The sequence below is a fragment of the Ochotona curzoniae genome, unplaced genomic scaffold (genome assembly GCF_017591425.1).
Source record: "Ochotona curzoniae isolate NIBS_2020 unplaced genomic scaffold, NIBS_Ocur_1.0 scaffold_4683, whole genome shotgun sequence".
Taxonomy (NCBI): domain Eukaryota; kingdom Metazoa; phylum Chordata; class Mammalia; order Lagomorpha; family Ochotonidae; genus Ochotona; species Ochotona curzoniae.
The window spans coordinates 8,700,623-8,727,632 of record NW_024467121.1 but is presented as its reverse complement, the minus strand read 5'-3'; the positions used below and the strand labels follow the sequence as shown (position 1 = coordinate 8,727,632).

The 27,010-nt window shown below is 39.9% G+C and overlaps 1 protein-coding gene across 6 annotated transcripts in view; it reads right to left on the bottom strand.

The window, feature by feature from the left end:
• WDR37 (WD repeat domain 37) overlaps positions 1-27,010 on the bottom strand; it is a 65,305-nt gene that overhangs the window by 16,392 nt on the left and 21,903 nt on the right. For all 6 annotated transcript variants that reach the window (XM_040968309.1, XM_040968307.1, XM_040968304.1 and 3 more), the window contains 6 exons: positions 26,066-26,201; positions 25,044-25,115; positions 15,053-15,097; positions 13,095-13,171; positions 4,646-4,886; positions 1,863-2,004 (listed from right to left, as the gene is read on the bottom strand). In XM_040968309.1, the coding sequence (XP_040824243.1) occupies positions 1,863-2,004; positions 4,646-4,886; positions 13,095-13,171; positions 15,053-15,097; positions 25,044-25,115; positions 26,066-26,201 (713 nt within the window). The remainder of the gene's footprint in view (positions 1-1,862; positions 2,005-4,645; positions 4,887-13,094; positions 13,172-15,052; positions 15,098-25,043; positions 25,116-26,065; positions 26,202-27,010) is intronic.

Here is a 27,010-nt window from a genome sequence, read left to right as displayed (position 1 = left end):
CTCATACTTACAAGAAATTAACACGAAAAAAAATTCTAAAGCATTGCTTTTCAGATCAATAAGATATGACAGTTCACACTTGAGAGAAAACTTAAATAACCTGAGTAAGAGTAGCACTTGTACATATGTATATCTATTTTAAGACTTTATTCTCGCTTTTAGAGAGTGAATTTAAGTATTAATTTACATCCAGGAAGACACAGGTGGGAGACAGGATTCCCATGAAATATACACTGCATGTTTAAGTTCCCACTTGGCTAATTTAAGTATAAATAAAACTCACAGAAACTTTCTTTGCTTGCAGATGAATGTTAAAAATAAGAACCTGGGGGCCCGGCGCGGTGGCGCAAGTGGTTAAGGTCCTCGCCTTGCACGCCCGGGATCCCATATGGGCGCCGGTTCTATCCCGGCAGCTCCACTTCCCATCCAGCTCCCTGCCTGTGGCCCGGGAAAGCAGTCGAGGACGGCCCAAAGCCTTGGGACCCTGCACTTGCGTGGGAGACCCAGAAGAGGCTCCTGGCTTCAGATTGGCATAGCATCGGCCGTTGCGCTCACTTGGGGAGTGAGTCATCGGACGGAAGATCTTCCTCTCTGTCTCTCCTCTCTGTATATCTGCCTTTCCAATAAAAAAATAATAAAAATAAACCTTTTTTAAAAAAAAAAAAGCAGTTAACCAAGTACGGGCAGGTTCTTATGCAGCTATCAAGGGCAAGCAGCAGGACGAGCACTGTCATCCACGTGACACACGTGAGAGCCTGGAAGGGAAGCAGTGCACAGGAAGGGTAGGGCTATAGTCAAGAGGTATGACTGAATGCTGACAGATCAAGCAGGGAACTGACGAAACAAAGATCAGGGCTGGCACTGTGATGTTAATGTGTTGAAGCTACCCGCAATGCTGGCATCCCAAATGGGCACCAGTTCAAGTCCCAGCTGCTCCACTTCCAATCCAGCTACTGCACCTGGAAAAGCAGCAGAAGATGGACCAGGTGCTTGGGCCTCTGTACCCAAAGAAATTCCTGGTTACTGGCATCAGCCTCACAGGACTCCATCTGCTGCAGCCAGCTGGGGCGGGGTGGTGAAGCAGCAGATGCAAAGTCTCCTTCTCTGTATCTCCCACTTCTCCTTCCTTTCTCGCCATAACTGTCTTTCAAATAAAGAATTCTTTGAAAAGAAAGGAAGGAAGGAAGGTAGGTAGGTCGGTCAGTCGGTTTACATGACCCCAAGTCATTGCACAGATTGACTGAGAAGGGTCAAAACCGAAAAAGAACAAGTTTGTCAAAAAACCAGAATTCTAAAAAGAAAAGAAAAGAAAGGAAAAGAGAAGAAAAGAAATTTAAAAAAAAACCCATGATTCTGTTAAAATATTCTTATCATGAGGGTACCTAACAAAAGGCTACAGAGACACAAATTAGATTGGGTCTATGTGTGTTTGGGAAGAGCACACACCTTTGTTCCAAAATATATGCTGTAAGTGTATGCAGTAACAAGAAATGACTAAAAACAACTAGTACGATAATTTGTGGGCAGCTACAAACTGCTCCAGTTGAACTTTTTCCATGACCATCCTAGTTACTCAGGCTACAACACCGGAGTATTTCGATTCTTCTCTTTCATTCTCTTCCCCCGATGCCCCATTCCAAACTTCCAATGTCCTCAGAATGCGTCAGTGTCTTTTCTTAATGTCCTACATTTTTTGAAATCTTCAAAATGTAGCCAAATGTTCAGAAAGAAATTAATCATTTTGAAAGAGAATAAAGTTGCAAATACTGAAAATTAAGATTATCTTTACATGTTAATGTCACCCCGCAAAGCTGTTTACATGAATAGTTAAACGGACAGATCTCTGAACTACAGCAACTTACTCCGTGTGTCCCTGGAAAACATTCACAGAGTGAATGGACGGGTCCCTGAAGTCCCAGAGGCGGAAGGTTGTGTCACGGGAGGAGGTCACCACCAGCCGCTGTGTGGGGTGCGTGCAGCAGTGCGTTAACTCCTGGTCATGCCCTACAGCCAAACACAACAAAAACCATCGGATCACACACATGCAGATACAAAACTGGAGAGAAACGTTTTTAAAAACACACAAAAAATAAGTTTATATGGGTTCTGCTGGTAGCATCCAACAGAAAGGTAAATCTGAAGAAATCACTTAATACCCAGTAAATTCACGTGTTTTTCCTCAGAGCTGGATGAACTGCCAAGCATCCTTTTAAAAGAAGGTTGGATAAATCCATAGGCTAAGTTCATGAACAACATAAAACTTAATTCCAAAATATTCTATTACTGTAGGCCCTTAGTAAAATGCAATCTTTAACATACAGGAGGGCGCGGCGGCGTGGCCTAGCAGCTAAAGTCCTCGCCTTGAACACGCTGGGATCCCGTATGGGCGCAGGTTCTAATCCCGGCAGCTTTATTTCCCATCCAGCTCCCTGCCTGTGGCCTGGGAAAGCAGTCGAGGACGGCCCAAAGACTTGGGACCCTGCACCCACATGGGAGACCTGGAAGTGACATGGCTTCAGATTGGCTCAGCTTCAGCCGTTGCGGCCACATGGGGAGTGAATCATCGGACGGAAGATCTTCCTTTCTGTATATCTGACTTTGTAATGAAAATAAATAAATCTTTAAAAAAAAACATACAGGAAACATTAGCTTTGCAAAACATATAGTAGAGGGCCCAGCGCAACAGCCTAGTGGCCAAATCTTCACCTTCAGGTGCCAAGATCCCATGCGGACACTGGTTTCTGTCCGGGCTTCTCCATTCCCTTCTAGCTCCCTGCTTGTGGCTGTGGAAGAAGGCCCAAGGCGGGAGACCCAGAGGAAGATTCTGGCTCCTGGTTTTGGATCAGCTCAGTACCGGCCATTGCCACCACTTGGGGAGAGAACCAGAAAATGAAAGATCTTTCTCTCTGTTTTTCCTTCTCGCTATAAATCTGCTTTTCCAATGAAAAAATCTGGGCCCAACGTGGTAGCCTAGTGGCAAGCTCAAGTCCTTGTCTTGTATGCACTACGATTCAATATGGGTGCCAGTTTGTGTCCTGGATGCTCTACTTTCCATCCAGCTCCCTCTTGTGGCCTGGGAAAGCAGCCGAGGACGGCCCAAAGCCTTGGGACCCTGCACCCACAAGGGAAACTGTAGAAGGACATTTTGAATCTTTCGCCATACAAAACCAGAGGCAGGGGCAATCCCTCCTGAAGGCACCAGGAGCAGCTGGTGTGGAGATGAATGAAGAGGAAACCTCCTGGTTCACAGGTTTAGATAAAGGACCTGCTAGGTAAACAAGCTGGGTATTGGGAGACTGTCCCTTACTGTTGAAACAAGGCTCAAGCCCCTGCTCCCTGGATGCCTACACCAGCAGCCTTCCTTTAAAGGTCTGATGCTGTTAATAAACTGTGGCTATTGATCATCAGTCGGTAGTGCACACGTGTTATTATCCTGCTCATCTCTGGCTCCGTGCACCAAGTCCATCGCTGCAGGACAGCCAACAGGAAACCCGGAAGAAGCTCCTGGCACCTGGCTTCGGATCTGCCTAACACCAGACACTCGGGGTGTGGACCAGCAGATGTAGGATCTTTCTGTCTTTTCTGTCTCTCCTCCCTGTAAATCTGATTTTTCAATAAAAACAAATAAATCTTATTAAAAAATGAAAAACATATTTTTATTTAAAAAAAAAAACTATCGAATTCTGAGATATCTCCAAGACTCCACGCTCACATACATACCATATTTGGAGGCAGAACCTGTTAATATGATGAAATACATCTGCTGTGATTTACTATAGGGCAAAAGGAATTTTGCAGATATGATTATGATCCCTAACCAATAACTGAGTTAATCTAAACTGTCCCAGTGACAAGCAGTGGACCTAACTAAGTGAACCCTTGCAAAGAGTCCAGGCCTTCTCAGAAGTTGGAGAATCAGAATGGTGGAAGCACTCTCACCAGCCTGCAAGAAAGAAAACTGCCATGTAGTCAGTCAAAGGCCTTTCTCTGGAGGGACCAGCAGGACCCCAGCACAGCCAGTGGTACTCACATCAGTCCCTCTGCAAAAGCTGGAAGGACAGTGGAGGCTTCAGTCACACCAAAACAAGAAACGGGATCTTCAAAATACCAAATAAATATTCTATATTTCAAATATCTAGATATACATGTTATAACTTAGTTTTCTAAAGATAAATTTAGCTACCAATAGTTTTATTAGAAAGGACTCCAAGGGCCAGCGCTGTATTCTGATACAGTGGGCTAATCCCCACCCTGTGGGGGGCCAGTCCCGGCGGCTCCCCTTCCCATCCAGTTCTCAGATTATGGTCTGGAAAAGCAGTGGAGAATGGTCCAAGTCCTTGGGACCCTGCACCTGCGTGGCAGACCGGAAGAGGTTCTTGGCTCCCTGCTTCAAATCAGATCAGATCAGGTCAGCTTTGGCCATCGTGACCATTTGGGAAGTGAAACAGCAGCTACAAAATCTCTCTCCGTAAAACCTGCACTTCAGATAAAATTTTTTTTTAAAAGGACCTGATAAATTATAATCAAGGAGCCAACAGGTATAAAGTTAGTTCTAGCCAATAAGTAACTTGCAAGATCAGACATAAACATACAAATATCAATCAAAGTGCACAATCATAAAGTTGGAACATTTAAAGCATGGTACCTGTCAGAGAATGAACAAGTTCCGATGTCTCCACATCATATAGGTTTGCTGTTCTGTCCCAAGAAGCCGTCACTGCCTGCTTCCCTCCAACCAGCCAGTCAGCAGCTATGACCACGCCCTGGTGGCTTTTGAGAGATGTCAGTGGAACTCGAATGGTAGGGCAGTCACTGGACACATCTCCATCAATATCAGGTTCATCTTTATCAGAGCACTCTACTTCATCTTCTCCAGATATTTGTTGCTAATGTTTAAAAAAAAAAAAAGTCCTGGGAATCCCGAGATTGTTTTTCTGACATAACTATACAATAATTTATCTTTCGAAGACTACTCTTTCATAACTCCCAGCAGTATCAGTGCAGTATCTGGCACCAACTGGTGCTCAATGAATCTTTTCCAACTTTATGACTTGGCTAAAACTCAAGGCTAAATTTTAAAAAGAAATTAAGGCTACCAAGACAGCAAATGAACTGCAGTTCATTTCCATCAACCAAAAGTGACAAAACACTGAAAAAATATTTTCAACATTTTAAATTTTAAACATTTATTACTAGAATTCTAATACAAAAGGAATATAATTAGAAATCAATAATTTACCATAGTAAAAAAAAAAGACATTAATTCTCTGATGCCTGTTTAAGATAACTTAGAATTCTATTGCTACAATTTTTTACAGTATCAATGGAGTCTTCTGTCAAAAGCCAAGGATAATTAAAATTAACAGCACAGGCTTCAACTTTTCAAGAAAATTTTCTCATTCGTTCAATAAATAACAATCAAGTGCTTATAATGTGTCAGGTCCCAGATAACAGATGAGTGATAGGTGATGTCTGTCATAGCTGTCAAACTTTCAGGTGGCAAGAATGCTGGAGTTAAATATGACTGGCAAAATCCCTATCCAGACAGTATTATTTCTAGCAAAGAAGAAAAACCACATATACAAACACATCCACCAGAATGTGTACGATACATGGCACTATACATGATGGGTAAGTCATGGTCAACCATACATTATTATATGTCACATGCACATAAACATGCATGGGAATGTGATATGTACATACCATAATATATGTCAGATATATTTATTTACACAATAAACATATTATAAATATATAATATATATTTATATATTTAAATAAATATTATATATATTTACACAAAACCAGTTGGTAATAAACACCAAGAAAGAAGAAAACATAAGTTAGGCTACAGCTGTTTAATACTGAGGATCAGAACATGAGGAAACCCTGGAGAAAGGCACAGAACACAGAAGGGAAAAGCATCCCAAGCAAAGGAAGCAAGTACAAGGTCCCTGAACACTAGACAAGGCCTGCCAGCTGTGTACTGGGCACAGTGCAAGGGGCCACACAGCTGTCAGAGGTGAAATGTGAGGTATCATCTGGGAAATAGCTTGTATAAAATCTGGTAGAAGATGGGAAGGATTTCGATTTTACATCATGATGAAAAATCAACAGCTTTTGCCAAGGATATGATACAATTTGGTTTATGCTGAAAAAAATGAAAGGAGGTCTTTAATGATGTAATCAAGTTAAAATTACTCATGCCCTTATATAAGAAGCAATTAAGAGAGGAAAGATGAAATGAGTACCCAAGGTGAAGCTAACTACAAGCCAACGAAAGAGGCCTCAGAGAAACCAACCCTGCTCACACACAAGAATCTTGGATTTCCAGCCTCCAGGACTATAAGAATATAAATTTACTCATTCAGCTGCCCAGCCTGTGATATTTTATCACTGTAGCCCCAGGAAACAATAGGTAGATATCAACAGAGTACAGAAATACACACAAGTAAGGGATTGCAAGTTGAATAGTGGTGGTAATGGAGGTGGGAGAAAAGGTAGAATTAAAGCATCCTCCGTGTAACCGTCAGGACTTGCTGATAGGCCAACTTCCACACAGAATATGAGGAAAAGGAATTCACAAACCACTGGCTGGATGATGCTGACATTTCCTAAGATGAGCAACATAAGCAGAAGCGCATAGAGGAGACATCCAGAACACAATTTTGAATATATTAGCTTGTGACATTTATGAGATATCCAAGCAGGGCCTAAGAAACAAAGCAGATGGCTACAAAAGTCAAAAGGAGTCAAAGACATTATGGAAATCTGGGGGTCACAAGCAACATAAGGTCCTGAAAGTCTGAGCACTGAACAAGCAAGCAGGCAAGCAGGCAGACAGCCAGCCAGGAGAGCAGACCCACATATAGGACAGAGGCTAGGGTATCAGGAAGGTGGAGGCCTAAAGAGAAGAGAGGGTAGGTGTTAGAAGAGACTCACACAGGTGACTGGGTGGAGCATCAGAGACCCAGAAGGTTAGAGTGAAGGAGACCTAGACAATAATACCAAAGATAAAGGAAGAAAACAATAGAAATAAGGTGTATGCTAAAGAGAGAGCAATGGTAATCAACGTAATTCAGGCACCTAAAAAGTGGCTTGAAACTGGGTAGGCAACATGGATGGGATATTGAAGATCAAGACCCAGCAGAGAGGCAGGGACACAAAGCTGGCTGGAGAGAAGGTATCTTGGCAAGCAATAGGGCACCAGTGACACTTTTAAGATTGTCATCACGAGCAAGTCAATGAGGTGATGGATCTTAAGAAGCTGTGGGACAAGTGTGCAGTATCAGGAAGAACCCAAGAAGGAGTCAGTTTGATGATGCAAGACAGAAGAAACCATTTCAGGAGCAACATCTATGAGGACAGAAGATAGGACTTTCATGACAGGGGGCTAGCTTTGTCTTCATTAGCTGGTGCCATGAACATATGCCTCTGGGAAGGGGAAGGGAATGGAAGTTCTCTCCAACTGCTTCTACTGCAAACACTGCAGCTGGAAGGTTACAAAGAGTGAGGGTGGCAGAAGCAGGGCAAAGTGCAAAGACTGTGTTACCATACAGGGCCTGCTAGCCATCAGAAGAGGTCACCAACTCATAGGGACAGTCACCAGGGTGCTCACAGCTTAGGTATAGGAAAGGTACAGCAAGAAAGAGATTCAACCAGTTGAGGTTTCAACAGGGATAAATGATTTACAACCTAGTGACAAAGTAAAACATAAACAATGATTGTCCAGGGAACTATAGCCAGTTCAGATTATCCTAAATGGTACATAGAACTGTAGAATGCTTTATCATTAAGGGACCAACACATGAAGGAACATGGGAGCTGCCTTTAGAGGGAGACATCATAGGAAAATAAGGGAGAATTTGATGACTGCATGATAGTATCAGCAGTTCAGTCTGGGATGGAATAGGGAAGAAAGTAATGAAAAGTAAAGCTAGAAAAGTTGGCAAGGGGTATATGGCACAGCAGGTGCCTATGGCACCAGCATCCCATACAGGTGCTGGTTCAAGTCCTAGATGCTCCATTTCCCAGCCTACTCACCACTAATGCACCTGGAAAAGAACTGGAAGATGGCCCAAGTTGCTTGACCCCTGCACATACATGGGAGATCTGAAGAAGTTCCAGATTCCTGGGCTTCAGCATGGCCATTGCAGCCACTGGGGATTTAACCAGAACATGGAAGATTCTCTCTCTGTATATGTATGTAACAGACTTTCCAATAAATAAATAAACCTTGAAAAAACAAAAAGACTGGCAAAGACAGCTCAAATCAGGGTCCTCAAAGCAGGCTGTGCAAAGCAAAGAAAGGAAAGTGCTTTAGAATTTATCAGGAAGGCAAAAGGAATCATTAAGATGATGCATGTGCATCCTAGCAAATGACTCCTGATGGAGTATGAGAAAGCGACTACAGGGGCAACCAGACCTGATGCAGGGAACCTGGTTATGATGTGACTGCAGTGACCTTGATCTAGCTAAGAGAAGATGAGGAACAGTAAAGCAGTGAGAAAATCCTTTCTACAAAAAAAAATGAGCTTTGCTCCCAACACATGATACTCAAGGTATAAAGAACCTCTGACAGGTAGCTCATCTAGACAGAGAGGAACTCTACCTTCTGTCCAAGTACTGATGGAAAAGCAGAGTGGTGGTCCTGGGCCTGATTCTTAACCCTGGCAAATGCTTGGAGCTCAGAATGGACCAAGCTTCTCAGACCCCAGGGCTGCTCCTGAAGAATCCTATTCCCTGAGACCTGTGCTGCTCTCTGGGCAGGCAGGAAGGGCACAATCCCAGAGTTCCATGGTCTGGAATCCTGTGAACAGGTACTTGAGTGGCTAGCCAGAATTAGAGCTGTAAGGGTGCAAGTTCTGATATCTGACACTACGTCTTGTGTCCAACATTCTAGCTGATGACCCCAAGAGCACCCTGTGGGGTGTTCAATGGAGACCTCTGGTTTGGCGGTGCAGAAATGGTATTACAACGTCAGAGGTAAGTAGCTGACCATAATCTAAGATTTCATGGATGAAAGACTAAATGTGGGAGGTGCAAGATAAAAGGATGTGTCTAAGACAATTCCAAGGTTTCTCAGTTTTATTAATTGTTGTACTCCTAACACAGCAGTAAACTCAATAGGCTCTTCATTAAATGTTACTGATAGAAATAAAACAACTAGGTATAAAAACAGAGCTACTTCCTCACAAAGGAAACATCTAAGGGGTTTAGGATTAAGACTGTGTGCTCAGGCCTGGCGTGGTAGCCTAGTGGCTTAAGTCCTCGCCTTGCATGTGCCAGGATCCCATATGGGCACTGGTTCTAATCCTGGCAGCCCTGCTTCCGATCTAGCTCCCTGCTTGTGGCCTGGGAAAGCAGTCAGAGACAGCCCAAAGCCTTGGAACCCTGTACCCGCATGGGAGACCCAGATGAAGATCCTGGGTCCTGGTTTCAGATTGGCTCAGTTCTGGCCATTGCAGCTACTTTGGGAAGTGATTCATCAGACAGATGAGCTTCTTCTCTATTTCTCCTCCTCTCTGTATATCTGACTTTCCAAAAAATAATACTTATTAACTTAATAATAAGACGGTGTGCTTGATCTGGAGAGGGAATGTGTGTTTGTGAGGGTAGTGGGAAGAGGAAAATCTGCCGAGGGCATGGAAGGGAACCCTGGAGCTCCTGAATCTGGATCTATGTTCCAAAACGTGAAACAAACTCAGGACTTTACTCAGGTATTAAAGGAATTTCACAGTGGAAACTGTGGTAAGTCCTATACTAAAAAATATGTATAAACTCTGGCCTTAATTCTACAAATGCAGGAGTTAAAAATAAGTTATTTGTATGTATTTTTACCAGCTTAAAGATAATCCACTTAATTTTAATTGTTTTTACTGACAACATTTAATAGATCATACAAGAATTGTCATTTTAATACTATGAACATTCTGCTGCGTACTAGCAGTCTGCCCAAAGAATTACTGCACCAATGTCCTACCTCACATAGCAATAGCCACTAGAAGCCACTTTGCTTCCAATCCTCTTTTAAATGGAAAAATTAACACTACTACTTAAATAAATGACTCAATATCACACAGTATGACAGTTATTTAGTTGGTAATCTAAATCCATTTCCATCATATCGCCCAAATGCTTCTCTAGCAAAACATTGTGGATGTCAAATAAAACTCACTCATACATCTAAGAAAGAAAACATCTGCTGGAAAGCTTACTAATTCAAGACTTCAGTGGATTCAAGTTTATTTCAAAGCCTAGGATTGGAACTGCTAAGCAACTCTGAGTCAAGACAGGCCAAACAAAACTTATAAAATGCATCTCTCTCTAACTAAGATGAATTATTCGTATTCAGCAATAACTAAAGATGTATGGCATCTATTCCTTGGCAGAGCAAGTCATAGCAAATGATTTTTATTGTTTTTTGATACAATTTAGTGCTCATTGTACCTATATTAGGGGCCCCAGATTACAAGAATTAACCTACAACAAAGTCACGGCAAATAACACAGGCTCACTGTTAATTCAGGATGAGCTCCCTAACCCCGCAACATGACCCCCAAAATCCAGTGGTAATAATGAAAAGTTCCTATGGCCAATGCTAGAAAAGTAATAAAGAAGAAAATACAGTGAACTTAATATTTCAGTCAACTATTCAGTGTTTTTAACTACAGCACAATATTTTTCCACCTCCAAAAACTGTTTTGGGCCGGTGCGATGGTATAGCGGGCCTCTGCTTGTAGCACTGGCATCCCATCAGGACACCAGTTTACATTCCAGTTGTTCCATCTTTCACCCAGTTCCCTGCACGTGGCCTGGGAAAGCAGCAAAGGATGGTCTAAAGTCTTGGGACCTTGCATTCATGAGGGAGACCCGGAAAAGACTGCTGGTTTCAGATCAGCTCAGCTCCGGCCATTGTAACCATGAGTGGAATAAATCAGCAGATGGAAGATCTTTCTCTATGTCTCTTCTCCTTTCTGTAAATCTGCATTTCCAACAAAACTAAATAAATCTTTTTTAAAAAATTATAATATACCCACATAAAAATGATGCCATAACTGTCAAATAAAAATCTCCAAGAGGTAAATGTCTAATATTAAATAATAAAGCATTATGAAACAAAGATAAAACTTAAAAGAATGAATGATGTTGAATATTTATGGAAAGGAAGATTCTTAATATTTACAGAAAGGAAAGGAAGATGCTTAATATTCATGCAAAGGAAGGCTAAAGCTAAAATATACATATATAAATTAGATCTTATCTTAGCCAGCTTAGGCTGGCATAATAAAATACCACAGACCAAGTAGCTTAAATAACAGAAATTTATTCTTTCAGGGTCTTTAAAGACAGACTAGAAGTCCATGATGAAGGTCTTTACCAATTTAGTTTCTGGTAAGTATGCTTCCTGGCTGGTTCTCACGTGACAGGGACAGAAAGCGCAAACACATCCAGACATGTCTTCTTCTATGCACTCTAATCCAATGGGATCAAGGTCTCATCTTTCTGATTTTTGAATCAAATCTTTTTTTATTTTAATTGTAAATTTGGGGGGGGGGGGATTCCTTAGTCTTCCAAAATCATGCCTTTGCATAGCAAAATACAGGAGTATTCAGACAGTTCATGGAAAATAAATAACAAAAAACTATACATGGATTTCAAAATTTCATACCAAAATAAATGTTATCTTTTAATCTTACTTTACCACAAACTTTTTGAAGCATCCTCATACATTCCATCCCAAAAGTCACAAAAGTCTTAAATCATTCCAACACCAACGCCAGTCGATAGAATCCAAAGTCTCAACAAAATATCACTAAATCCAGTGTGTGTAATCATCCCAGATGTAAAACTCATTCTAGGCCAAAAAAAATTGCCTCTTGGCACTACAGTGACCATATAAACAACTTATATTTTTCCAAACTATGATTGGACAGGCAATAACATAGACAATTTCCACTCAAGCAGCAAAAAAAAAAAAAAAAGAGAGAGAGAGAATAGATAACAGCTATCAAGCCAACTCAAAACCTTGATGATGCAAATTAACCTTTTGTTATCAAAGTTTGAGAATAATTCTCTTTGGCCCAAATACTCTGCCCACCAGATCCTAATACCTGGCTGGACACTACCATCCCTAAGGTTCTGGGCTAAGACACTCTGACTCCTAGCAATCAAACAAGCCTCATCCTTCTACTGATGGAGGAGCTTGGGTAACTCCTTTGTTGGGACACATGCCCTACAGGTGAGTGCAAGAACCAAGACAGGGAGCAGCCCACATCAGACCAAAATATAGTACCCACCAGTATAAGTTTGGCACAGACCAGGGGCAGGGCAGGCCAGGTCAGTCAATATCACCAATTGGCAAATCTGAGTTGAGCTAAGTAACCAAGTTCACTGCTTGCAATTTCTACCTCTTCTAAAACAGAACAGAGTTCATCTATATCCCACATTTTTTGGTATTGTTTACATCAACACCTCACTTTCAATACCTAAATCCATCTTAGTCAATTTAGGTTGTCATAATAAACTACCAATAGACTGAGCTACTGAAAAACACCAGAAATGTATTTTCTCCCAGTGCAGATCAGACACCCAAGACCAAAGTTCCTAACAACTGAGCTTCTCATGAGCTCTTTTCTGGCCTAGAACTGGCCTCCCTCTCATTTTGTCGTCACGTGGCTAGTGGAGAGAGAACAGGAACTGAGGGGATGAGAGAGTAGGAGAGGAAGGACAAGTTCTCTGGTAGCTTTTTTTAATAAACAATCAGTCTGTTATGGATGATTGATTAATGAAATCTTATTACACAAGGTACAGATAAGTATGAAACAGCTCTCTGCTATCTTTGATTAGGACACTAATTCCACTGGATCAGGGACATATGCTCACGACCTTGTTTAACCCTAACTGCTTCCTTCCAGGCCCTATCTCCAAATACAGAAACACTGGGAATTAATGTTTTAAAATACGAATTGATGACAGAATACAAGCAATTCAGTCTTTAGCAGAAATAAATTTATTCTAAAATTTGCAAATATCCAGAACCCTGCAAGCTTAGCCCATGTTGAGTTTCCAGGGTAATTAAATGTGCTTACACTAGGGTCGGCAATAGGCTGAGGTGTTGGCAGCTGTACCACATATCTCCAAATATGAGCAGTCTGATCTCCAGAAGCTGAAGAGAGAAATCAGAGGAAAATTACCCAACGTGCATACTATGCATACAACGCATTCCTTGCTATGGTCTGGCTAAGCTGCATCAATAAGACTTTGTAAATCTAATGGTCACTTAGTAAAACATGCTGTATTAAAATAGCTATTTTTTTTAAAACTGCCTGATGCTAAAGAGAATAGAGTAAATGTACAAAATTAAGATATTTATGTGTAATAATACTTCCCCTTTCATTTCAGGCTAAAAAATTATGCAGGTCCAGAGAAAATTTACAAACAGCAAGTTTTATTTTTTACCTACCTAAACTAAATAAATGAAAATTCTTTCACACTATAACTTAAAATTACAATAGATTTTGCTGTGTTTCAGGACAGCAAATTCATTTCATCCATTTAACATGGATATAGCTTTACAATTTTACCAGCATCTATTAAGTGGGCCCTTTCTGTGCTGCCTTCTTGGTTCTCTCTGTTCACCAATCAAAGCTGATAACAAAGTGTCTTAACTAAGAAACGGAAAGACAAAGGGAAGCATGACGCATGACGGGGCCTCAGATCTAACACAATGGTCATGTCTTACCCCTCACAGCTTCCCTAAAGAAGTCACTAGTTGTTCATGTTGGTACACTTCTTAAGATAGATAGTTTATTGCTCTGACTTAATCAATTTCTCTCCAAATAAACATAAGATCCAGCAACTAGTCTCTCTCTTCTCTTTCTTGTATTCCCAGTTATAAAGTTTCTCTTAGTTACATTTTTAAAATGCTTCATGGTTTCTGCCCTCCTTTGGTTTGAATATGGACAAATTCAACTTCAACTGCCACTGCTGAATTAGAAAATAATTCATCAATTTAATAAGATTTACATGTTTTGCCTACTTTAATCCTCAAATATTTACTTAAGCATAAATTAACTGGTAATGTTCTAGGCCTGTTAAAATAACTCTCAGATTATCCTTCCCCCATACTGCTCTCATATATAAAAATTCTCTGACCAAAAATTCTCTGTATATCATACATTGAAAGTACTTTTGATTGAGCTCCTTGCTTAAACAATTCCATCTGCACAAAATACTGAAGTATCAATTTTCTTCCCTTATCCTAACAAGCTGGCCCACACGCCCAGTCCAAGCAGCCATCCACTTTAATAAAGTTTACTAGTACAGAGCTACATTCTTCATTTCCCACTCTCCACTTCCCTACCACAGTGTAACACCAGAACAGTGTGGTGACAGAAACGATATGGCCCACAAAGATGAAACTACTAATTATCTAATCCTTTACAGAAACAGTTTGCGGAGCTTTGGTCTACTGAAAGTCTACATCTCCCTTTCAAGAACATCACCAACTTTGCCAAACTACCACAGAACTAGCCACAGCAGTATGGCAATTTTATAGACCAAATCCTTAGTACAATGAGGCTACCTTTTAGAAGCAACAAAGAAGGTCTGTTTGTAAAACTACAAGATAAAATTGTGTCATAAGCTATTATTGCTTAGACAAGTTATTTGGAGAGGCATAAAAATGCTAACTTTAATAAACTGTTTTATTTCAATATTATTTTTTATTCATTTCAGATGCAGGTAATCAAAGAACTGTATTATAATCCACTGTGAACCATCACAGGCAATAACAAAATGTGTAACAATTTCAACAACATACATTTTAATTTCATCATAATTCAACTTAATCTAACTACCAATTCACTGTTGGTTTTAAAAAATAGTACTATCTATTCATTTCTCACTTAACTCATAAAATGCCTAAAAAAGGTTACCTAACTTTCCTAAGAGCCACAGATAATTCTGATGCTACTGGTAAAGACGTATTTAGAGTTGTTTTAAGACTACCAATAATTCTGTTCAGTAAAGAAAAAAGTCAACATACCAGTGAGAGCCAACTGCTCTGAGGGATGAAATTTTATAGAATTTACTGCAAAATAAAAATATTACAAAGACAGGTTTAAAGTAACAAAAACATGTTATTAATATTTATTAGTTATCACATACATTACAAAGTCAAAAATGAAAAGAACTATGATAGCTCAATATTAGATCCTCCCACTCAATTAAACTATGGATAAAGGCTTAAGTTAGAAGTACAATAAAAATAACTGAAGTATAAATTAACACATTGTTAAATTATAAGACAAACAAAAAATATATTAATCATCTTTCTATAATAATTTAAAGTTAAAGATAAATCAGGATTAAAAAAGCAAGTATAAAAAAAAAAGAAAACATAACTGTGACAACAAGCAAGGACAGGTTATGGTGTGAACGTTGCTACCCAACTGGTCACAAGCCCATCCACTCTGCCTTCCCAGAAATTTCAATCTTTCCTGTGTCCAGTAGAAACCCCAGCCCAGAAGATGAACTGGAACTGGGCTGGTCAAGTTATTTTTACTTTCCCATTTCATTACCCAGATGTGTCAATGAGAGAAAATGAGGAATGTAGGAAAGGTTATCTAAGTTCTCATACTCCTTTTTCATTTTTAAACATTTGTTTATTTGAAGGGTGGAGATACAGACAGAGGGAGAGACAAAGAGATCTTCCATTCACTGGTACACTTCCCAAATGACAACAACAGCCAGGTACCAGCTAGGTCGAAGTCAGAAGCCAGCAACGTCATCTGCGTCTCCAACATGGGTGTCAGGGGCCCAAGCACGTGGGCCACCTTCCACAGCTTTCCCAAGCACACTGACTTTCAGAAGCACAGTAGCTGGGTCTCAAACTAGCATGCTGATGTTGGTCGTGGCACAGCAAGATACAGCTTAAGCATGACAAACTCAACACTCATTCTTGTCTAGCATTTCATCCTCCCACATTTTCCTGCTTTTCCTGCATTTGGGGTAGCATAATGTGTGCTCGACATGACAGTAAGCATGAGCACATAAACAGCCACACACAGCTTGGCAGGATGGTCCACATACTAACCTGATCATGAGTCCACCCTACCCACTTATGATTCAAACAGGACTGTCAGTCAGTCTGACACAGGAGGTGAGTTCAAGTCACTCTAGGAAATTCCAAACCTCCTTCCATACCTTTAAAAGAAAATGTATGCTCCCTATAGAGAACATACAGAAAATTTTACCCACCTAAAGTAAGCTCTCTTTTAATGAAATTTTGTTAGCTACTTAGTATTTTTCTGCAGAACTAAATGAAAAATGTTAGATGTTCTTTTATTAGTAACATCAAAACACAAATTAGGAAAAAACTGGTGAAATTATATATACCTGTTAAGCAATAAGTAATGATAAAAATGAACTACTATTACCACTAAAAGACAATATGATTGCCTCAGTTTCATTTAAAATTTTGGCAAGAATAAATAAGACAACAAGAGGACCAGGAAGAGCAAAACTGCAAATCTCACGATTTGTATTTTCTCAGAGGACAGCAGTGACAATCTGTTGGTATTCTATTGGATATTTTATTCAGAGGATCCCAGAGAGAAAGGGAAAGAAAAAAGGATACACTGTCAAGACTATCTTTTTAGTGAGTTTCATTGACTACAGAAATTTCAGTCACTTTAACTATTCCCTTGGTTTCCATAAATTTAGTTAGCAATCGAAACATCTCTCACCATAAAAATGCAAATGAAGTTCTGAGTACATAAGGCGGGGATAAAAACAATATAAAAATGGTGCTGAAAAAAGGAGCATCTCTATTCTTTCTTGAAACTTCCGTAAATGCAGAATAAATACGAAATAAAATACTCACAAACCTACAACAGACATTGAGCAAAGTAACATCAACTAAATACTTGAAGCTAGAAAACTAGATCAGTAATGGTAAACAGTTAAGAGAACATGGAAAGGTGTACAATCAACCAGAGTGAAGAAAGGAAATCTGACCAAAAAAAAGAGCAAGACTCAAAAATATGAAGAAACTTCTTGCTAAGATCAAACTGCTTGTATTAGGACTCATTCAACTCTTCTACTGGATCAATTATAGAAATTGCATGTTACAGGGGCAACTCCCCCCTTGAAATCCTCTCCTGCTTGCTGAGGCAGGAGGCTTCACACTTCAGTAAAATCTTGCTTTGCTCATTGTCCATATTTGCACGGAAATTCTTCTTTGAAGTGAGACAAGAATCAAAATGACCATCATATCCAGTCACACTACTAAGGTCAGCAAGGGACCATGAAGCAACACTGGTTAAGCTCAAAACTCCCCAGCTTGCCTATCCCAGCACACGGAGCTCAAGCAGGAAGCCAAGTACACAGTTTGGAACTTGCCATATGCTCCACAGACAAAAAGGCATTAACAGGAGCTTAGTCACCAAGGGATAGCCAGGAGCTGAGGAGCTCACATCCCTCAGAAAACACAGCAATGAAGTGAGCCAGGCACAGTTCTGTGGGCAGGAAGAGAAAGGGAACAGAAACCATACAAAGAGCAGCTTCCAAGAGCCAAAAAGCTGAAAACACTACAAGACATACTGAAAGTTCACAGTCTGTGACAAAAATCCTTAAAAGACAACACCCTTGGTATTAGAATGCTAATTAATGCTGGAACATCCGTATGGATTGTCAGACAAGATCATGCAGCAACTCAAATTCTCAGTGCACTGGGCACAGTCAGAGCCTAATAAGTACAAAGAAACATTCTGGAAACTGCTCCAAAGCACCTGCTGATACTGTGTACTCTAAGCAACTCCATTTTAACACGTACAGCAAAAATAGATGGTTAGGGGGAGGGTGTGAATGCATGTGCATGTGTTTCAAGAAACTCAAATAAGAGCTGCAAACTTAATTATTCATAATAGATAAAACTGTGAATACCCAAATAAACTATAGAAATTAATACACTATACAACAATGCAAAATATAAATAAAAATCCCATAATCAACATCTCAACCCTAGAGGTCTCCATTATTATCAGCATAGCATACAGCATAGCATGTCAATCCTCTGCGTGTGATACCCACACAGTTTGAGTCCCAGCTGCTCTACGTCATATCCAGTTCCTTGCTTACAGCCTGGGAAAGTAATAGAGGACAGCATAAGTGCTTGGGCCTCTGTACCTACGTGGGAGACTCAGAAGAAGCTCCTGGCTCCCAACATCAGATCAGCTCAGCTCTGGATGCTACTGAGTTGGGGGGTGACCAGTGAATGGAAGATGTCTGTCTTTCCTTCTCTCTTTGTAACTCTGCCTTTCAAATAATATAAATCAATTTTTAAAGCTCTTTTCAGTATGCAGGTCATACTGCATAAAGAGTTCACAAAGACAAAAATAGGTGCTCCAGAATGTAGGAGTGAGGTATGGCCTGAACACAGAATCCTGGGTGTAGACAACAGCTGGAGTCCCAGGAAGCACCCATGCTGGCTGCCCCGACTTTCACCCCACCATCCCAAGAATATTTAGAGGGATAAGGGAAGATTTTGTAGAATATGCTAAAAAGTGAACCATCAGAGAACAAGGACTCACATAAGACACTAAAGCCATGACAGCACAATTTTTTTAATCAAAAGGCTGAAGAATAAATTTCAGAAAAATTATAAAAGACAAAAAAGTGGGATACAAAAGAGAAAAAATAACATCAAAAGAACAATCTACAAGGTCTAGTATCTCATTAACAGGAAACACATGACTATTTCTCAGTACCTAACTTTTCCAGACTGAAAAATCCTACTGAATGTGCAGCAATTTTTTTTAAGTCCATAAGCAAATTTTTTAAAAAGTGGGGGTGAGGAATAGAAAAATCTGCTCTCTTATACAGGACAAAAATTCAAAATAGCATTAAATTTAGTATTAACCTGACACACTGCAAAAATAAAATAGAATACCTTCATGTTTATGAAAGAAAATTATTGCCTGTGTAGAAAAACATACTTAGTTTAAATAAAGTATAAAAATTAAACTTATTTTTCAGACATTTGGAATCTCTCAAATTTTTGTTACCACCAAAATATCTCGTTAAGGAAGCTACTAACAGATGCGCTTCCACGAAGAAAGATGATGATATGACATCCAAAAACAGAAGCTGCACTGGGGAAGAGGCTGAGAGAAATCACAGAATTATGCTTAGGGGAAATCCCAAGGCCAACTGGTTTGAAGCACTCAATTTCAAACCAGTGCAGACAACAAAGAGCTCCAGAAAGAGAACAAGAAGAGCAGAAGCAACAAAGAATACCACTGAGCTCCATCAACTGGGGACCCTGGGATGATATCAAGTGGGCATCTGTCCCCGGGTATTATGCAATAGAGCTGCTCCTGGCCCTCTCTCCCCGCTTCCTTCCACCAGACACAAGGAAAAAGGAGACTGGAAACAACTGCCTCATTCACTTTCCCCCGATTCCTCGACTCTCCTGACCTTAATCAGTGGCCCAAATGGGCGTGCATCCTTCTCAACTACGTCAAAATTACATCCATCAAAATTAAATAAATTTGTATTTTAAAAAGATCTGGCAATTTAAAGATAAATTAAGGAACACATGCAAAAATAAACAACAGGAAAAAAAATAAGACAACCCTGGCCCCAAGGAAAACAAAATCAAGAATGAAGTTCAAGCTGAATATATAGGTAAGTGGTGTTAATACAATCACAATGACTAAAAATTACAACATAACTGAAATGATAAGGATTATAGGGAGGGGCCAGCACCATGGTGCAGCGGGTTACACAACCAACTACAATAACAGCATCCCATATGAATGCTGACTCAAGTATTAGTTGCTTCAATTCCAATTCAGCTCCCTGCTAATGTGACTGGGAAAGCCAAGGGAGATGGCTCATGTATATGCACACTGGGAGAACTGAAGAAGCTCCTGGCTCCAGGCTCTTGGCTTTAACTTAGTCTAGTCTTGGAGGTTGTGCCCATTGCAAGAAGAAAATGGTATGCGGAAGATCTCTATCTCATCCTTTCTCTTATTTCAAATTAGTAATCTTAAAAAAAAAGTATGAAAGTGTTTATAAAATTAATCTTAATTTCTCTTAATAAGAGCCATTGTATTTGTAACTATAAAATTAAGTGATAGGGCACAACACAGTGGCCTAATGGCTAAAGTCCTCGCCTTGAAGGCACTGGGATCCCATACAGACACCAGTTCTAATTGTGGCAGCTCCACTTCCCATGCAGCTCCCTGCTTGTGGCCTGGGAAACCAATTGAGGAAGGCCCAAAGCCTTGGGACTCTGCACTCGTGTGGAAGACCTGGAGGATGTTCCTGGCTCCTGGCTTCAGATTGGCTCAGCACCGACCATTGTGGTAACTTGGGGAGTGAATCAACAGATGGAAGATCTTCCTCTCTGTCTTTCCTCCTATCTGTATATCTGACTTTGCAATACAAAAAATAAATAAATCTTTAAAAAGAAAAAAAATCTGTCTCTCCTTTCCAATAAAAATTGATAAATCTTTAAAAAAAAACATGCAGTTTTTGAAAGAAAAATTAAGTGATACAACTAACTGTTATAAAGAAAAACAGCAAGTGGAAAATCAAAATGGTGGAATAGGGTAAAGGACACATTTAAATAGATGGAGAAACATTAACCAGTATAAAGCAGAGAGGACAAATTCCAGAAATAGGAGAGGACAGAACAACAGCATGGGGTACCTAGAGACTGACAGACACAGGAAAGCAGCAGACACAACGGTGTGGTGTCACAGTGACTAATACACCAGCAGAATTCAGCAAATGGTGAACTGAACTCCACCAGCAGCCAGAAATCCACCAGCAACCAGGTGGGAAGAGACTCACTGGGAGATGAACTCAAAGAACTGCCTGTCCTGCTGGTCTGTTTGATTTGACCAGGAGCAGAGAAAGAGCAGCAGATCCCAGACGGGCAGTGCGAAAACTGCGTGGATTTCACAGCCCAGCATTCGCCCCTAGAACCGACTCCGGTGCCATTTTGTTTAAGGAAGCAAAGGAAAGGACTGAATACACACTGAGCTGGAAGTGAACTCATTTCTGACCCAGTGAGCTGCAACACGTGGCATCCTACAGGTTCCACCCAAGACAGGTCCAGGCAGTCCTCAGACCTGAGGGCCAGCAGATCAAGAACTCTAGTAGTGGCACATCAGGCGCCATTTTGTACACTGTGGCAAAAGCTTTAGGACTAGTGACAACAGTGAACTGTGCATGTGCTCAGCTCGTGAGAACTCACTAAGCTTACTGGATTGCACTGGTCCTGCAGGAAAATAATACTGACTGTGGCATCGTATGGGTCAAAACAAGTCCGTGTGGCCCTCAGACCTAACAGCCAACAGGTTCCGGCAACCCAGCTATACAGGACTCCTGATGTCTCCCTAATCCTGGGACCTACTCCAACCAGAAGTGGGAGAGAGGTTGTACAGACAACAGTGCAGCTTCAGCACAGTGTCACAGGAGGTGGAGAGTGGTGAGCCAGGAGCTGGGGCTAAAGAGACCATGCTGGAAATCTAACAAAAGAACCCAAACCTGGAACTTGCTGGAGGGAGTGGCACAATTGGCTGCAAATTAAGAGCTGCACATCAACTACAATAAGTAAAATCGCATTGTAGACCTGTGGGTGACAGAGCTTAGAAACCTGCCCCAAGGAGAAGACTCTGATAATCAGAAGTAAAATGACCAAGAGCAAAAGAAGAGACAAAGGCAAAATGAATATTACTAAAGCCTCCCCTGCAAAGGAGCAAAACCCTATGCCAACCTCAGAGTTAACTGAGGAAGGCATCGACAAATTGGAAATACAGAATTCAAAACACTTGCTATAAAACTTCTTAACAATGAGAAGCACATAAAGAAGGAGTTCAAGGAATTTAAGGAATATGTCACACTGGAACTGAATCAAATGAAAGCTGATATATCAGAAATGAACAATACAGTGCAGCAAATTAAAAGTACAGTGGAGAGTCTCCAAAATAGAATGAAGCAAGCAGAAAAAAGAATCTCAGAATTGGAAGATATTTCCTGTCACCAGGGGGAAGCAAAGAAAAAGCTGGAAGCAGAGCTGGATCAGGCCAAAAAATATTCAAGAATTGAAAGACACTATTAACAGGCCTAATATAAGAGTGATGGGAGTCCCAGAAGGTGCAGAAAGAGAAACTGGGATCAAAGGTGTAGTCAATGAAATAATAAAGGAAAATTTCCCTAATCTAGAGAAAGAATTGTGAAACAACATCCAGGAGGGGCACAGAACTCCCAACAGGCTTGATCAAAAGCGATCTTCACCAAGACACATGATCATCAAACTCTCTTCAATCAAACATAAGGAAAAGATCCTTAAATATGCACATGAAAAAAAAATATCAAGTGACATATAAAGGAATGCCAATTCGATTCACAGGAGATCTCTCACAGGAAACTCTACAGGCAAGAAGAGAATGGAGTGACATATTCCAGATTCTAAAAGCAAAAAAACTGTCGACCTAGGATAAAATATCCAGCAAAGCTTTCTTTTGTCTTTGAAAATGAAATAAAATTCTTCCACAGTAAAGAAAAGCTAAAAGAATTTGCCTCTTCCAGACCTGCTCTACAAAGGATGCTCTCTTGACAGAAAAGAGGAATAGCATCAAACAAAACCAAAGGCAAATGTGAAGAGCATCTCAGTAAAATGACAACAGAAGACTAAATCAATGAACAGCACATTGCTAAAATGACAGAACTAAATTACCATCCAAATTAACCCTGAATGTAAATGGCTTAAACCCATCAATCAAACGTCATTGATTAGTAGACTGGATTAAAAAACAAAACCTTTCTATTTGTTGCCTACAGGAGACACATTTCACCAACAAAAATCAGCAGACACTATATTTCATGGATTTTGATTTTTTTTTTTGTTTCACCTCTTCAAAACACCTTTTTCCCATTAAATTCTTCAATGACTCATAGATCATAGAGTAGCATCATTTTCTTCAAGAAGGTTCTTGATTTTCTTTTTCATTTCTTCAGTGACACATTAGTCATTTAGTAGCATGTTATTTAATTTCATGGTGTTATTAATTTTTCTTCCTGTTATTGATTTTGTTTTGTGGCTTTTAAGGGGATGTATAGCAACTGTATTGGAAAATATCATATCTACCAGCATGTTATTTAATTTCATGGTGTTGTAAATTTCTATTTTTCTTCCTATTGTTGATTTTGTATCGTGGCTTTTCATATAAGGGGATGTACAGTAACTGTGAAATGGAGACTAACATATGCAAATGCAGTATGTATCTTTACTTTCAGACTAAAGCTGGACTCCAATGTAACTGTTTAGTAAATGACAACAGGATACTGGACTCTCTGCCATTGTCCATGTCCACAATAATGGACATTTGACTGTATATGAAGAACTGTACTGTAGTAATGATATAGGGGAACTTGGTTGGGGGGGTAGTTGGGGAAGGGATAAGGGAAATCCCAGGGGCCTTTGGAACTGTACCATAAAATGATGATGATGATGATGATAATAATAAATAAAAGATTTTTAAAAAAGAAAAATGGCCAAGAAAAAAACAGTTCTTAAGATAGTTGTCTCTGGGTGTAAACATAGGAGTGAAGAGGGAGGATGCAGGAAACTGCCAATGACCTTTTTCTGTACAACATATTAACAATTCTAAATATATTAGGTTACATATATCTAAATATTTTTTAATATTTCTACTTACTTAAGGTTATTTATTATTTCTTAGCAGTATTTATTTCATTAAAGATTATTTAATTACTTGAAAGAAAGAGCAACAGTGAGACAGAAATAGAAAGATATTCCATCTGTCAATTTACTCCCAAATGGCTACAAAGGAAAGGCGTGGGACAGTCTGAAGCAAGGAACCAGGACCTCCAACCAGGTCTGCCAGGGTTCAAGAACCTGAGCCAGCTCCCACTACTTTTCCAGACACTTTAGCAGCAAGTTGAATTACAGCAGTGGCCAACACTACGGGCTGCTGAAGTCACAGCAGTGATTCAACCTACTGTGGCAACACTGGTCCCCTTTTTTTTAATATTTTTGAGTAAATCTGAGGTGAGAAAATTTTTTAAAAATCGGATAATATCACACTCTTAGTGAAATTCCATGAACTTTAAGAACCTATTTGTATATTCCACACATAATGTTGAAAAACTACAATGTAACACAACAGCATCCCACGCAGTCTGTGGAATACAAATTAGAGAGGAAGACATACAAGGCTATTATTGAGAGAAGAAATTTAATGAGAAAGGTATGAGCTTGATTATACACTAACAGGGGAAAAAAATCTATGGCAAGAAAAAATCTTAAGTCACAGGTGACAACAGGAACAGCTGTAAGAGACAGAGTCCTGGAAAGGGACAAGACAGGTGAACACAGCTCACCAAGAGTCCTAGACTTCAGCAGGACCACCAAGCTGTGCAGGCAGGTGCTCAGTCGAATGAGAACTGACCTAACTAGACAACTCCGTACAAGGCAAATGCAATGCCGATCATGACACTGGCAGCTGGCAGGAAAGGGTGAACAAGTAACTTCTAACAGATATGGAACTGAAGAATGTCAAGTGAAAGGAACCACACAGGGCATGTGGGAGAAAAGCAAATGACAGAATTTAATCAGGACACTAGTATCCAGATGGGCTTAACTGAAAAGGCATAAAAGAGCTACAGTATCTCAAAGCACTGACTACAAGCACAGAAGCAAACTCCAGAGTACTGAGAAATCTCCAAAATATTTTGAGATAAATACAAAAAATTCCTATATTTGGTTTATACACATTAAATAATCTTATTTCAACACTGTTTAACGAGTGTGGCTTTTTCCCTTTATTAAACCCACACAAGCAAAATATACAGTTTATCATCATCTCCAAATATACCACAAGTCCCCTGACAACGAAAATAACAGAACTTTCTAAAGCTGGATTTATCATGCAAGATTTTAAAAATAAATCAAGGTAGGAAATAAGCTCTGACCATAGCTAATTAAAGTAAATGCTTACCTGAACCCACATGGCCTGAATATTTGACAAGGCACTTCCCTGTCTCTATACTCCACAGCAATGCCGTGTGATCTGTAAGGTCAAAATCATTAAGTTATGACTTAGCCATCCGCAATTTTAGGCTTTTTAACAAATGAACAAGATATTCTGAGAATGATGTTGTATTACCCTAATATTACTTGCAGCTCTGATTCTACTTCTCTGTAAAATACAGTTGATCCAAGGACACATTTCCAGTACTGGACAGAGTGCGGTTCATCGAAGACCACTGATTTGGCGAATGAATGAACAATCAAGGTCTCACCTTCCTAGTACACTATGACACTGGGCTGCATTTATGCTTGGGATTTACACATAGAAGTCACTATACATTTTACTGAAAGTATTAAAACTCCCAGAGTACCATATACAAATTCAAATAGCACCCAAATCCAGTTATTAATTATCAGGTGCTAAGTATTCCTTTCATATTTTTCCTCTTACGGCAAAATTAAAATTTAAGTAGATCTGACAGAAAATCAGAATAAACAGCAGTATCCAAATGAAATTTCAGAAATTTCAAAAAGGATATTTTTAACCTTCCCTAAAACTTATGTACTTCACTACTATCAGAAAAACATCAAATATAATTTTTAAAAACATATTTGGATATGAATAATAAGAACTGAGCTAACCACAAACTATCCAAGGCTTAAAAGATATCCTCCCTCTGCTGCCTCTACTACCTAAATATGAACTCCTTAACCAAATTAAGTTAAATCCAAGCACTTCCTTCTGCAGACCTTCAAGCCCACTGTTTGGTGTAGTATCCTATCTACTGGGCTACAGAATTGGAAGACAGTATGCTTCAGTACATCTTCAAATGTTCCCATAACAAAGCCCAACACTTTGGTTCTAACGATTCCTCCATCGTATTTTTGCTTCCATGTATCACTCCATTACAGACAGCTGAATGTCAGTCACTTCAGCCAGTAACCAAACCACATGGTTCACTGAGCCAGCTGGCTCAGTGTCTGACTCACCAGCAGATGCGGTCCCCAGCACCACTGGCTGTGTCCTTGCAACACTGACATCCCAGATGCCATCCCTGTGGCCAATGTACTCCTTCACAAGCTGGCAGACGGCCCTTGATGTGGTCGTCTTAAAGCTAGAGACAATCTGAAATTCAGAAGGGAAGGAGCACTGTAAGCATTTACTGAAATAAATTTTTTCAAGTTAAAAAAGGTAAGACAGAGGAGGGCTATCTTGAAAATGCATTAATCCACTGAATAGAATATTTTAAACAATAAAGGAATACTAGTATGAGCAGAACAGAAAAACCTTGTACAGCAATACTAGGTTCATTCAGCTCAACATATGACAGAATAAGTCCTTACAGAGGCTTTGGAAGACTCTTCCTAAAGAAGTTCAACAGCAGTGAGGACATAATGTCTTATGAGGAGAGCATTTACATGTTTAAAGTCACTCTTCCACAAATCCAAATCATCAAGCAAAAGTTCCAACTTTGTTGAATGAACTATTAGCTAGCTAGTAAGCTAGACATGGAAGTCAAGAACAGCCCAAACCATTATTATGCATTGCTGTGATCACTGGGGGACTTTTTGATTGTTTCATTTTGGGTCACTGACACCAATCACATATAGCCCATGATGGGGAGGAACCAAAAGACGACACTTCTGACAGATGAGTAGGTTTGTTAAGAGTGTTTATTAGCACTTGGCTCTGAGTCAGGCGCTATGCTAGACGGAGGAAACAGAGCAGGGCAACACATGAGCTCCTTGCCAGCAAAAGCTCACAGTCTAATCACACAGACATGGAAACAGTACAAACAACATACACGCACAGTACACTGTTGTCTCATAGAGCATTATACACAACAAGCAGTTCTCTTACAAGCAAAAAATCAGCGAGAGAGAAAGAGACTAATTAAACATAATCATATTCTTTTAGTTTGGCTTTTAAATTGG